Below are 13,955 nucleotides of genomic sequence, written 5' to 3' on the forward strand. Positions count from 1 at the left end.
GCCATCTAAGGTTGCTTCCATTAAAATGTTAATTTAAAAAAAAAGTTAACTTAAAGGTTATATATAAAGGTCATAATCACATCCTGTCTTCTGAATACAGACTTTTTGCCTAATGTTAACTGCTCAATTATAATACAAACTGTTTTTTAATAAATTAATCACATATACTCATATTACTTAAATAATTTTGTGGCATGCCTGTCTAGTGGTCTTAAATACTTAAACTTATGTTAAATAGCTCTACAATGTACATTGTTTAGGACTTCAGATTTACAGAAGGTGTTATATCACAGTTACCTTAATGTCACAATTAGATATACAGAATGCTTGTCAGGATACAACACTGTTGCTCTGAATCAAATGCCCAAGGTTGCTAAGAGATTAGTATTGTTTATCTGTGTGTGTGTGTGGGAGGGGGCACACACGTGAGCAAGTATGTGTGCGTGTGTGTGTGTGTGTGTGTGTGTGTGTATTAAAGTCTTATAGTATTAAATGATAATTGGTTCAAAGTCTCAGGAGAGCTACCAAAATAATACATTTCCAGTATTTGCTTGCTATAAATGTATGGCTTTCATACACAACACATGACTGCTCTGACGATAACCAACTGCTATTCTACTAGTGAAACCACAACCGTTTGGATAAGATCCAACACAAGCTGAAGCTGTAAGAATTCTCTTCTATATACCTGAGACACCAGTCACCTTAAGGAGAATGTTTACCTAATGTCTGGTTAATTCTGCTATCTTTGGTTACAAAGATCACAGATTTATTTATTAGCAGAAGTTTGGCTTGGTCTACTTGTTAACAGCTCACTGACTGTCACATAAGTGGGCTTTCAGGCAACATCTTTTCTTATGAAACCTTTAAAGTACAAACTAGCATGATTACAGCACTTAACTTCTCATGATGGCAGGAACTGAAGGTTACTTTTGCTCTGGTATGTTCTCCTTTATATTCTGTCTCTCCATTTGAATTATTAGACTCTATTGAATGCCCAAGCACAATAAGTTTCAGCTGATGTATTTGAGTATATATCTAAGTTAGATCAACATTTACCTCTGCTATGATCTATACCACAAATTAGCCAGGTGAGTCACTTACCTCAATTTTCTAATCTTTTAAAATAAGGCTAGACTAAATAATCTTTAGGATAACTCTCAGCTCTAGGATTCTTATATGATATGGCTTTAAATTATCTAATTCTTAAGTCCAGTCACTTGCCATATTCATATCATAACTCACAAAAAGATTGTAACCTCTACACAATAAAGGTGCTGCACTCTGTAGCAGTAGCACTTCCTTATATAAAGTACACTTTGTTTTATATTGTTCACTAGCCATGCGAGACATTCAGTGACCAATTTACTTTTGGGGTAAATGGGCATCAATTGATTCTTCTGAGAAAGTTTGCTGGCCAGCATTTCAGTAAACAGCACACAGTTTAGAAGAGGAAGCAGCATGCCGGGGCAAAAGGCAGCCTCCCACAGAGGCCACCTGGAGGAAAGATGCAGAGTCCTTGAGCCTGGTCCAGCCACCAACAGTCTCTACTGGGCTGCCAGCTACAAACAACTCTGCTGCCAGGGATATGGGAGGACACCTTTGTGGTCTCCTGAAGGATCCCTACATTGAACTCCACTCTTATAAACATTCCATGAGGAGATAAAGGAAAATCCTGGCCACTCTTTCAAGTCATCAAGATCACTGAACTTTGAGAAGACTTTTTTTGACTTTTTGATTTTTAAAAATTTTTTACATGTTTATTAGAAAAGCAAGCAAATGTGATTTTTTTTTTTTGCTTTGTTTCCATTACTTAACTAATAAACTCAGTTTTTTAAAAAAAGAAAACTCACCATTTTCCCACTGGATTTCATTTCTGAAACACTCATTGTAAATGTTTTACTTCCCTTATCATATGTACAATAATGTTTAATCCATGTAAAACCAAGCGGCCCTGATGTAAGGAAACAAACATTACAGATTGTTAATAAATGATTTGTGTCTAAGTTTGTACAGTTTTTGAGGCTATGATACACAACTGAGTATCTCCATAGGCCATGAAAGTTTAGAATATTTACTGTGAGAAAGGCCAGTGTTGGGGAAGAGTGGTATGGGGTAAAGTGTCTTGGAATCAAACGTGGCTTTACTTGCAGCACTGATACTCCTTTGTAGCTCAAGAGTTACATTACCTCTGAATTTCAGTTATCACAGTAAAAGTGACATATCTTACATTCCAAAGAGGTAGGAACAATGAGAAATAGCCTGAGTTACTATAACTGATATCCTTACTTATATCATTGTCCTTTACTCACAAAACTGCCAGAAACTCTACTAAAACTTTAGCCAGGTCATTTCATCCACTTTGCTTATAACCCTCCAGTGGTTTCCCACTTCACTCCAGGTAAAAACCAAACAGCTGGGGTGCCCAGGTGGCTCAGCAGGTTAAGCATTCAACTTCAGCTCAGTCATGATCTCACGGTTTGTGAGTTCAAGCTCTGCGTCAGGCTCTGTATGACAGCTGAGAGCCTGGAGCCTGCTTGGGATTCTCTGTCTCCCTCTCTCTCTGCCCCTTCCCCGCTCATGCTCTGTCTCTCTCTCTCTGTCTTTCTCTCAAAAATAAATAAACATTAAAAGTATGAATACTTCAAAAAGGACTTAAAAAACAAAAGACGAAGAACCTATTACTATACACAATGGCCCTACATGTTCTGGCCCCTCATTACTGATCTGTCCTCGCATCTTACTACCTTCTGCCTTATATACTCTGCTCTAGGTACACTGCCCCTCCCCCTTGCTGATTATTGAACAGAGAGAATGCATTTCTACCCCAGGGCATTTGTACACCCTGTTCTTCTTCCAGCCTGAACTACTTTTCCTTCAGTTATCTGCATGGTGTGCATCGTTACTTTCTTCACATCTTTTCCTAAATGACACCTTTATAATACAGCCTTTCCTGCAGAGATATCTAACATCTCAACACTCTTACCTTGATATTTCTTATATCTCTCTAGCTTTATTTTCTTCTTGGCAGTTATCACTATCTAAAACATGATAAGTTTTATGAATTTATTCTATTTATTGTTTGTTTCTGCCACTAGACTATAAAGCTCTATACAGCAGGAACATGTGATGTTCTGCTCACTAGTTAGTATATTCTTTTCTTTTCTTTTCTTTTTTTTTTTTTTTTTTTGAGAGAGAGAGAGACAGAGAGTGCACATGTGAGTGGGGGAGAGGGGCAAGGAGAGAAAGAGAGAGAGAGAGAGAGAGAGAGAGAGAGAGAGAGAGAGAGAATCCCAAGCAGACTCCACACTCAGTACCAAGCCTGATGTGGGGCTGGATCCCACAACCCTGAAATAAAGAATCAGAAAGAAAGAGAGAGAGAGAGGGAGAGAAAATCCCAAGCAGACTCCACACTCAGCACCAAGACTGATGCGGGGCTGGATCCCACAACCCCAAAATAAAGAATCAGATGCTCAACCAACTGAGCCACCCAGGCACCCCTTACTAGTATATTCTTAATCCTTAGAACAGGCCCAGACATTAGCTGTCTCTCAATAAATACTTGACAAATGAATGAAGGAATTAATCATTCATCTTTCTAAGACTTCACTGAACTTGGAGTTATTTCCTCTTACCACTAATCTGAAAAAAGTGAACTCAACTCCTTAAAGTAAAAATAACTTTTAATTTTCATTTAAAAGAAAGCTATATATGTATAGTGCTCATTTTTACCCCTATAAATACTGTGCAACTCTTTCCCATAGCATACCACATTATTCTCCTATATTCTCCTTAAGGAATTAGATGCTGCTGCTTCACCAGGAATAGGGATGCACGGTGATTTAATTTTTCCATGACTAAGGTAGAAGACCTTCAGTTTTCCCACAGAGAAGCCAATTATCCTGTATTCAAAAGCCAGAGTGGGCTAATTGGGTTGAAAATGGAGTCCGTTTCCTCTACAACTTATCCATCTAGGCTCCCATCCTGCTTAACACCTGGAGCTTTCTAGCAACAGTTATGTACAATATTATTGCTGGCTTAGTTTCATAACCATATATTTAAAAGTGAGAAATTGTAATGTAACAATGTACCACTTGATAAAAGTGTTTCATGAGCCATTTGAATTTTTTTTTCTATAATAACAGTGCCCTTGGTGTCATATTTAGCTTTAAAATACTTAGGGGCACCTGGGTGGCGCAGTCGGTTAAGCGTCCGACTTCAGCCAGGTCACGATCTCGCGGTCCGTGAGTTCGAGCCCCGCGTCAGGCTCTGGGCTGATGGCTCGGAGCCTGGAGCCTGTTTCCGATTCTGTGTCTCCCTCTCTCTCTGCCCCTTCCCTGTTCATGCTCTGTCTCTCTCTGTCCCAAAAATAAATAAAAAGACGTTGAAAAAAAAATTAAAAAAAAAAAAAATAAAATACTTAAACAACTCCAGAGTTAAAATTATAGGGTATAGCTATATACTTTTTAATCATAAAGGATTATTGTAATAAACTTCAATCCTGTTTTAGGGCCATTTCACGCTATAATACTTAAGCATACTTGTTGATAATTCTGTTACATGCAGTATAAAATACTTAAAGGCTTAGAGCTGATTAGTGGAAAGTGGCTGGATGAAAATACTTATAGTGACTTTATTACTTAAGAAGCAATTTATGAAGCAATATTAGCAATAATTTTTAAATAAAACTACTGTAATGCTCTGATGACATTTTATACCTAAATTGTTTTTTCCTGCCTCCATCTGAAGTATAGAACCTTGTGTATTTAATCTTCAAGTTTGTTGTACACACATGCTACTTCCTTTAAAGTTGCTTGGCACTAAACCAGAGCAGAGCAGATGTTCTTAGACAAGAAATTCTGAAGTCCTTTAAAAAAAGTGTGGGAAAATAAAAATTTATTTTATCTCTACTGTTGCAAAATAAAACAAGCTTAATTATCTTACCCACTAATCATCTGAGGTTGCTCAGATGATGTTTGTGGAATGAGAGGAAATAACATTCACTAAATACCTACCAAGTGCCAACATTTCATCTAGAAACTTCTAAAGTCAGACATTATATAAGACTGATGCACACTACCGACTGCACTGAAGAGGCAGGTTAAGTCAGACATTATAAAGAGGATTTTACATATAAAAAATATAGCTTATGAGCTGGAGATGGCACTACTTTCTCCATCAATAGGGCATGTGATTGAATTATTTTTAGAAGAATAATACTTCTCAATAGTTGTTTTAAGAATCTAATGAGATAAATCTAAATTGCACAAAATAGTAAATGTTCATGGTAAATATTATCCACCAATACTGATAATAGAGACATTTTATATATATTATCTCTATTCTTGCAACATCACTATTGGATGGGTATGAGTATTTTTCTTTTATAAATTAGAATACTGAGCTCAGAAAATTGTTTGTTCAAGTATCATCTAGTTAACAGGTGGCAAGCATGGAATTTCAACATAGTTCTGACTTTGGAACCCATGTTCTTCCTGTTTAAAATGAAGTCCATTAGAATGCAATTTAATGTATGCCAGAAGTGGGTAACATAAAAACCACAGATCTAGATAAAGTGAGGTTCTGTGTTCAAACTGCAATGATCTCCTACTACTACCCCATCACCTCCATCTCCATTTATCACTCAATTTACAGCTTTCATATTTATGATCACTGGTTTCTAATTGCATGAGTGTGTCTTATGCCTTCCACTACAGAATAAAGACCCTGAAGCCAAATTTTTTATCTCATCTTCTATTCCCCACAGAACTTATTCATTCAGTATACAGCAACAGTACAATCAATATGTGAACTGGTTTGATTTTCTTATAAATGTTTTCAAATATACAAAGTGGAAAGGGGCTATGGATATTTGTTCCCTGTATAAAAATAATTCCATGGGTGCCTGGGTGGTCAGTAGGTTAACTGCCTGACTCTTGACTTTGGCTCGGGTTATAATCTCATAGTTTGTGAATTAGAGCCCTGCGTCCAGCTCTGGGCTGACAGTGTGTAGCCTGTTTGGGATTGTCTCCCTCTCTCTCTGCCCCTCCCCCACTCGTGAGCATGCATGTGCACTCTCTCTTAAAATAAAATAAATTAAACAAAAATAATTCCAAAGGGATATAAATCCATTCATTTTTCTTTTAAAATCCCCAGGCAATGGGAAGTGAGGAGATGGTGAATACGAAAAGAAAGAAGGGAGGGACTATATTGGGGCATGAGAGCACTTTTGAAGTTGATGAATATGTTCATTGTTGTCAGTGGTCATAGTTTCACAGGTGCATATACATATATATAATATATATATATTATATATATGGCAAAACTTATCAAATTATACATTTTAAATATCTGCAATTCATTGTATGCCAACTGTACCTCACTAAAGCTGTAAAAACAATGCAGATGGATATGGAGAACACTGAGAGGAAATTTTCTTAGGAGCAGGAAGGCAACATGAAAGGAGAGGATGCTAAAGAAAGAAAGTGAGAGAGTCCAAATGTGCAAGTCTCAAAGGCCACACACCACTAAGGGGCCATCACAGGATGAGCACAACAAGCTAGCATTGTAGAGGGGTGTGCTGGAAGTGCCACAGAGGATGGATTATAGACAGGCAAACCTAGCGGCAGAAAGAGAACAATTATGAGGCCACTGTAAGACTGTGGAGATGAGAAGGTGTGGGTTCAAAGGTTACCAAGGAGATCAAATGGAAAGAGTGGGCCCCAAGTTACAGGGAGACAATGGACTTAAGGAGTTAAGTATTTATTTCCAGTTTCCAGCCTAAGAAGGTGGGTGATATCATTTAAAGAGATAGCATATTTCAGGGGAAACATCAATATCAAAAAGGGCTTTATAATCATCTACGACTGACCCAGAGGGGAAGTCATGTATCTTAAAACACAAGATACCAACATCAGATGGGTGCACAAAATACTGAATTTTGTCCACCGATGCAGTCTCCAAGTTATTAAAGGGCCTATGCTTATAGTCAGACTCAAATGTCCAACAAATGGAGAACAAGTAAACTACACCCTTGCCCAAGAGATGGACTAGCAAGTAGCAAATAAACATGATGTATTTGAAAATTAATGTACAAAAGAATTTAGCTAGGTAATCCATCTTTCTTTTCTTAGAACAAAATATTGTGTACCCATAAGGATTTTAGCAACTGTGTAATACTGGGGAATAAAAACAAAAAAGAAAAAAGTCAAGCCATAAAACATTATTGAATTGTAATGAATAAAAAAAAATCTTTAAGCAAGAGGATGGCACCTCCTCTACTACACACATTTGAACAAGCCTCTCTATCAATACATTTTTCTGCTCAGCAAAATATTTTATTGATGCAAAATGTAAGCTCAATGTACCCTCACACTGAGGTTTTCAAATCTGAAGAAGTTATTCAAAACAAGTATTCAAAAATTTCTTTACTGTCCTGAGTTAAATCCATATACCTTGTATGTGACAAATGAATTAGGTTTTTTTCATGAAATTATGGTGAAAGCAATGTATTATGGTCTAATTACAGAATAGCTAGGCAGGTCATTAGATTTATTTTGACATTCAAAGACAGCACACTGGTCAAAGTCAATCGTGATGAAAGAGAAAATCCTCAAATCCAGATCTCCTGAGCCAGCAGCCCTCTATCATCTAACCCGTACAGTAACAGATATTTGCTGAGTTTGTTAGAACTAATCATTATTTGCTTGTACACTGCTATCCAACAAATGAGCATCACCTGAGTGAGAATGTCAAACATAAAGTGTGCTGGCATTTTAGTAATCGTATTGCATTATGTCAAAAACTTTCACAGCCAACCCAGAATCTCCAGCTTTCTCATCTCAAACCTTTTAACTGTAACATCTTACTAACTAACCAAAACAACTTCATTAATCTATCATCTACTGATATGGAGACTTCAGAGTAGTGCTACTCTATGTAGTTTTTGAGTCTCAATATATGAGAATAGTACAGAAAATAAAAATAAGCATTTCAAAACTTGTACAGTGATTTGGCATTACTGCAAAATTCAAGCACATGACTTTGTGTTTTACGGACAGATCCATAATGGATTGGAAACAAAGACAACTGTTCCTTTACCACAAACAGTAGGAGATTGGTGCATTAGGGTATATCTGGTTTGAAACAGTTAATTTGGTCCAACTTGTTCCATTCAATGCAAGCACCATGCAGAAAGAGTCCTAGTTATACAAGTTTGGATGGGTTTTTATTAATTTTTGTGAGAAAAACTTTCTTAGTGTGAGGCAATTATAATAATGTCCTGTTGTGTCTGATGCTTATTTCCTAACCTCAGGAAGTAAAGAGTGCCAATTTGACATTACATGATTGCCAATTTTACTCCTAAAAACTGATGGAGCACAATTAAATGAAATAATGCTGTGGGAAAAGAAAAGTATTATAGTCACCAGGGTGATTCATACTGATAAAGGCTTTGAATTTCAATTTTTCATCAAACTTTAAATTGAGATTAGCTATCACAATGAAATTCTAAAACTGAACTCATGTTACCGTACCATCAGTGAAGGTTGTAAGTTCCAAGTTCAGTAATATGCCAACTTGGAGATCCTGATGGCGAAATGTGGAAAAACTTCCTCACTTTGATGGTGGTAGTGGGAGAGCAGACTAAATATGATAAAGCTGTAAGGAACTGTAGTCTCCCTATTTGAAGGAAAAAACACTAACCAAGTCAAATCTCACAGAAACAGAATGTTAATTATAAGAGACATTAAGTTACATCTTTGTGACTCACGTTTCTCCTGGACATAAAGATAGCCTTCCATTGTCCACTGGCTGGGTGGTCTGTAATCTTGGTTGGCAGATTTCATTCTTTGCATCAACCGCTCTACCTCTTGTCGAGTACTTTCAAAATTATTCCTTGTCTTTAAGTAAATAGAAACAATAATTTCATTCATTGTTTCCTACCAGTTTTGAGGAACTTCCAGTCTGAAGTTTCAAAACTACGAATGGTGCAAAGGATAACTCTGATTCTCTCAGCACTATTCACCACATCGTTGATCATACATGCTGAGTCCTATGGTCTGATTTTGAATTGCGTTAGTGAAACTTTCCTGAATAAGCTTCTGCATGTTTTTCGTTTTTTTTTTAATCTGTGTGTGTGTGGGATGCATGTATATACTTTATTCCTATTTCCTACTCTAACAATATTCCTTAGGGTTCAAATCATAACATTTAAAAATGTAATATTTATGAAATAGAGTTTTATATTCATTAATACCTAAGGTAAAAAAGCAGACTTATCTTGAAATAGTAATCATGAGGTCAGTACATAAATTAACTCATAAAAACGAATGGGTTTCCATCGTGTGTATGTATACACACACACACACACACACACACACACATATCACAACTTTATCTATTCATCCATCGATGGACATTTGGGCTCTTTCCATACTTGGCAAATGTTGATAGTGCTGCTATAAACATTGGGGTGCATGTGTCCCTTCGAAACAGCATACCTGTATCCCTTGGATAAATACCTAGTAGTGCAATTGCTGGGTCTTGGATGTAAATTAAAAAGATAAATTAAATAAATTAAAAACAAAAAACAACAACAAAAAACGAATGGGTTTCCTAGTTCTAACATCTTCTATTACAAAAAATAGTTTACTCACGTTACAGCAAGTTTACTTAAGACATAGAAAGCTTAAAGCTTTTCTGTCTCTTTTGTATTCAGGCCACATTATTTCAATAATACGTTTGGAAGCAAGCAATATGTTTGGAAATATAAAAATTATCACCACCCAACTCTAAAATTTGTTATGGCCCATGATAAAATAATTGAATCCCAAAGTAAGTTAGGAAAATTTCTTGTCACTTTTGCTACTTTTTAAACTTTTTTTTTCAAATTCTTTTAAACATAAGGATCAGAAAAATTTCCAATTCTTTACATTCCTCTCTTGTTCTTGAATCGCAGGAATCTTAATAAAAATATTTTGGCCTTTATCATTTTCCCTTTTAGTATTTACGAAGAAGTCCAAATGCGTTCCATATTGAAAAACAATGAAATGGCTTGCATGTGAAACTGATTCTGCTAGAAAATCTAGATTAAAAAAAAAGCTAAAACCCAAAATATAAATTAAATAAATCCAATTACCTATTTCTCATGGGACATTCCAACTCCATAGTTCCATTTATTGAACATCTCCACAATGGCAAGAATCAGATAAGCAGTGAAAGACAAGCTTTTTACAGAAAAAGAAGTGAAAACTTTCCAAACTATTTTGGCTATAGAGTACTAGATTATCAGGGTTTCAGAAATAAGTTCATTCATACAAAATTCTCAACAATTAGAACTTTCTTGTCAGGTTCAATAATCCAATAATGGATTGGATACGTTTTTGTATTTTTTTTTTAATGTAAGTGATGTTAATCATCTGCAAATCTGAATTTATATAACTATGAAACTGGACATTAAAAGGATTAGACAACTTACAAAATAAACTCTAACAAAAATATGATGTTTGTAAATAATTCTCAATTAAGCTTTAAAGCAATTATTATGAGTCCTTAAAAACCATATTCAAATTCAAATAAAAATATCATATTTGTTATATACAATTTGAGAGAGAAAAAGGATATTCCTTCAGTGCTTAAGTACAACCTCTTAAATTCACAAATATAGAAATGTTACCCTTTCAGAAAGTAAGACTTGCCAGAGGTCACTCAGTAAATCAATGAGAACACTGAATAAAGGCAAAAGTTTCCAACCTTCCAAGTATCTATTGTGTATATCTCAGTAATATTTATTTCTATGAAACTTGCCAGCATAACTTTTTCTAACATATGATTAGCTCTTTCCTGGTATACTTTTAACCAGGAGCTAGAAAAAAATATTTTAATAAATTTATTAAATGGCTTTTCTAAATTAGGTAAATTTTTGACCTACTCCAAGGTTTGGCTGGATTATAATTAGTTTCCTTGTCATCATCTGATTCACTAAGTAGAGGCAGTAAAAATAGGTATAGTCTTACGTTCTGCAAGTTGAACTGAAGCTGTTGCTTATATGGTGCAAATTCTTGGGCGAGTTCGTATCCCTCGTGGTAAAAAGTAAATAAACCCTGCAAGAATGACAAAAGCTGCAAACACAGAGAAATGAAAGAAACTATGAAAATATGTTTTAAAAAAAGATGACCATCAAACATAATAAATTGGGAAATTATATTTCATTCTAATTCCTCAACCTAATAAATTTTCAACTCCCTTTGTTTGGCAAGCAGAAACTAGAGTTATGAATTTGAAACAAACCACAAAAGCTAATTTTTACTTCATTTTTGGTAAACAGTGACTGGGACAGTTGTTCTATTAACTATTCTACTATTCAAATGCATTGAAGAAATATCCAGGACAGACCATTAGGATAAAAGCCAAAGTGACATAGTTCCTACCTTAGAAGAGCTTCTAACCCAAACAGAGAGATAAACATGTGCAGATGTGAGGAAGACAAACCAGCAAATTGGAGATAAGGAGTACCCAAGGGAAGGAATAAGAATTTGGCCAGATAAAATTAAGAAAAATTTCTCAAGGTGGCAGTACTGATGTGGGTATTAAATAGACAACATTTCAGCAAGTAGTAAGAAGAACTGAAATCAGAGGGAAGAGTTGAGCAACAACCTGGAACTGGATACAGATCTTTCATTAAAGAATTAGAGTAAAATCCTCTTTAGGAAACCACAATGTTTATTATCCTAACCTTCCAATCCCAAACTCATATGTACTTATTTATTAGGGTCTAATTCATAAAGCAAGAGTAGTTCTCCATTACAGGACATGGTTGTTTACCGAGAGTAATTACAACTGAAACATTATTAACTTTCTTCATTTAATTCACTGGGATTTTTATTACAAACTTCTCCACCAATTTGATCTCTTCCTACAATAAAGTTAGAAAATACTTTTGAGAAATAATGCTTTTTAATGTTTATTTAATTTTGAGAGAGAGACAGAGTGTGAGTGGGGGAGGGGCAGAGAGAGAGGGAGACACAGAATCGGAAGCAGGCTCCTGGCTCTGAGCTGTCAGCACAGAGCCCGATGAGGGGCTCGAACCCATGAACTGTGATATTATGCCCTGAACTGAAGTCAGACACTTAACCAACTGAGCCACCCAGGCGCCCCATGTTTTTTTTTTTTTTTTAATTCAAACAGCATATTATGTCGGTAAGCTATTATTTTGAACTAAAGAAGAAATACAGTTTGAAATTTTGATATGTGAATAAACACCCCACCATTTCCTATGTCTGGGGATTTGGCATAAGCACCAAGTGGTATATGTGTTATAATTTCCAAGAAATAACTACTGGTTCTATCTGAAAACAAGGACTTAATGCTTTTCTTCCTATAGCAAGTCAACTTCTTACTAAGTTATGCTCATGTCAGAAAGCAAGTACTTTCAAATTGGTTTTAAGTTGTTATATTTTAAAGACTTCCTTTCTCTTGTTTAACAATTCCTGATGTCAAAATGTATTGTTTTCCAATTTTAGAATTATTTTACACTGTCAATTATATATCAACAGATAATTACTATCAAAACTAAATACTCAATAGATTATCCTTTGCTAAAATGATGTAGATATGCTGAAATATCCAATATATAGTGTGCACATATTGTGGCCTAATTAAAAAGAACTGTATCTTAAAATAGGGTTAAGAATATCTTTAATTTTTTGAGATTTGGATATACAGATTTGTAAGTTTTCAGAGACAAATAAGAAGTATACTTCTTTTGAAGTATATACTTTTGAAGTATATAGAAAATTAGTCTTTTAAATTTTAAATATATGAATAATAGTTTATGAAGTAGTTTGAAGGAGTATTATTTCATGTTTTAATGTCTACGATTGGTCTCCAATTAAACTATCTTATTAGCTACACGCCATACAAGGAAGATGCTATTCTAATATTATCCTAAGTATACAGAATTTAATTAAACTTATAAAGAAGATAAGAATACCTATAGAAAGTATTCCTATAAAACATCAAATTCCCCAAGATCTGTCTAAATAAATAAACACATTGGCATATTCTAGCAGAATTCAGATTTGCTCAGTAGCAGACAATACATGCTAAGCATCCCCTAGGGAAACAACAGTTTGGAGGGAGATACAAAAAAATTATCTACAAAGACCCACCCACCTTTTCCTTTTGTTCCACACCTACTTTGCAAGCATTTTTTGTGAAAGTTTAAAGACCACATGTATGAAATAACTGCCACTAGATGGCAGTAGAGTCAAACTTTTTAAGGCTTGCGTAACTACTAGTTTATTTTATCCTCAACAGATTCCATGAGACTAAATTAAGGTAACTTAATAGGACAGCCTAAAAAGCTTAAGAATTCCATTTCCTATATGCTGTTTTCTGTGTTCAATTGGACTGAGTGGGTGGAGCAGTGTGGGAAAGATTACTGTCTCAGCTTACCTTAAAGTAAACCTGAACTTTAAAATAATAATAACTAAAAACTACTGAAGAGATAGATTAGGTTTTCATATTAAATCACTTTTATCACCAGAAAAGCTTTACATAGCACTTTATTATTCCCAAGGATTTTAGAATCAAATAACTATTTGCGACTCCAATAACCTGACCAAATATAAATGTTGACACTACATTTACAGATAATCATTTAGCAAAAATCACTGCAAGACAGCAAAGGAAAAACATTCATAATTCCCCATCCCATCAATCACCAGGTTTCAAGTCTTAAGGACCCACAGTTATCATTGATACTGTGAATGGAAAAGAAAAGTAAGAAAAGGGGCTGGGGCTAGCATGGGAGTGAGGAGAAGAGCCCTGAAGCAACTGATGCAGTAATTCCTGGACTGTTGCTAAATAAGAAGAACTGAGATGTAAAGACTCTTATAATGTGATCCATTCCTTATCTCCTAAGAAGTTGATCACTGAAAATCCTAGGGAATCCA

At 35.2% G+C, this 13,955-nt stretch overlaps 1 protein-coding gene across 2 annotated transcripts in view; it reads right to left on the minus strand.

The window, feature by feature from the left end:
• ARHGAP42 (Rho GTPase activating protein 42) overlaps positions 1-13,955 on the minus strand; it is a 312,428-nt gene that overhangs the window by 66,636 nt on the left and 231,837 nt on the right. For both annotated transcript variants that reach the window (XM_058687389.1, XM_058687388.1), the window contains exons 7-9: positions 11,016-11,120; positions 8,771-8,900; positions 1,854-1,954 (exon numbers count right to left, since the gene is read on the minus strand). In XM_058687389.1, the coding sequence (XP_058543372.1) occupies positions 1,854-1,954; positions 8,771-8,900; positions 11,016-11,120 (336 nt within the window). The remainder of the gene's footprint in view (positions 1-1,853; positions 1,955-8,770; positions 8,901-11,015; positions 11,121-13,955) is intronic.

The sequence above is a fragment of the Neofelis nebulosa genome, chromosome 10 (assembly GCF_028018385.1).
Source record: "Neofelis nebulosa isolate mNeoNeb1 chromosome 10, mNeoNeb1.pri, whole genome shotgun sequence".
Taxonomy (NCBI): domain Eukaryota; kingdom Metazoa; phylum Chordata; class Mammalia; order Carnivora; family Felidae; genus Neofelis; species Neofelis nebulosa.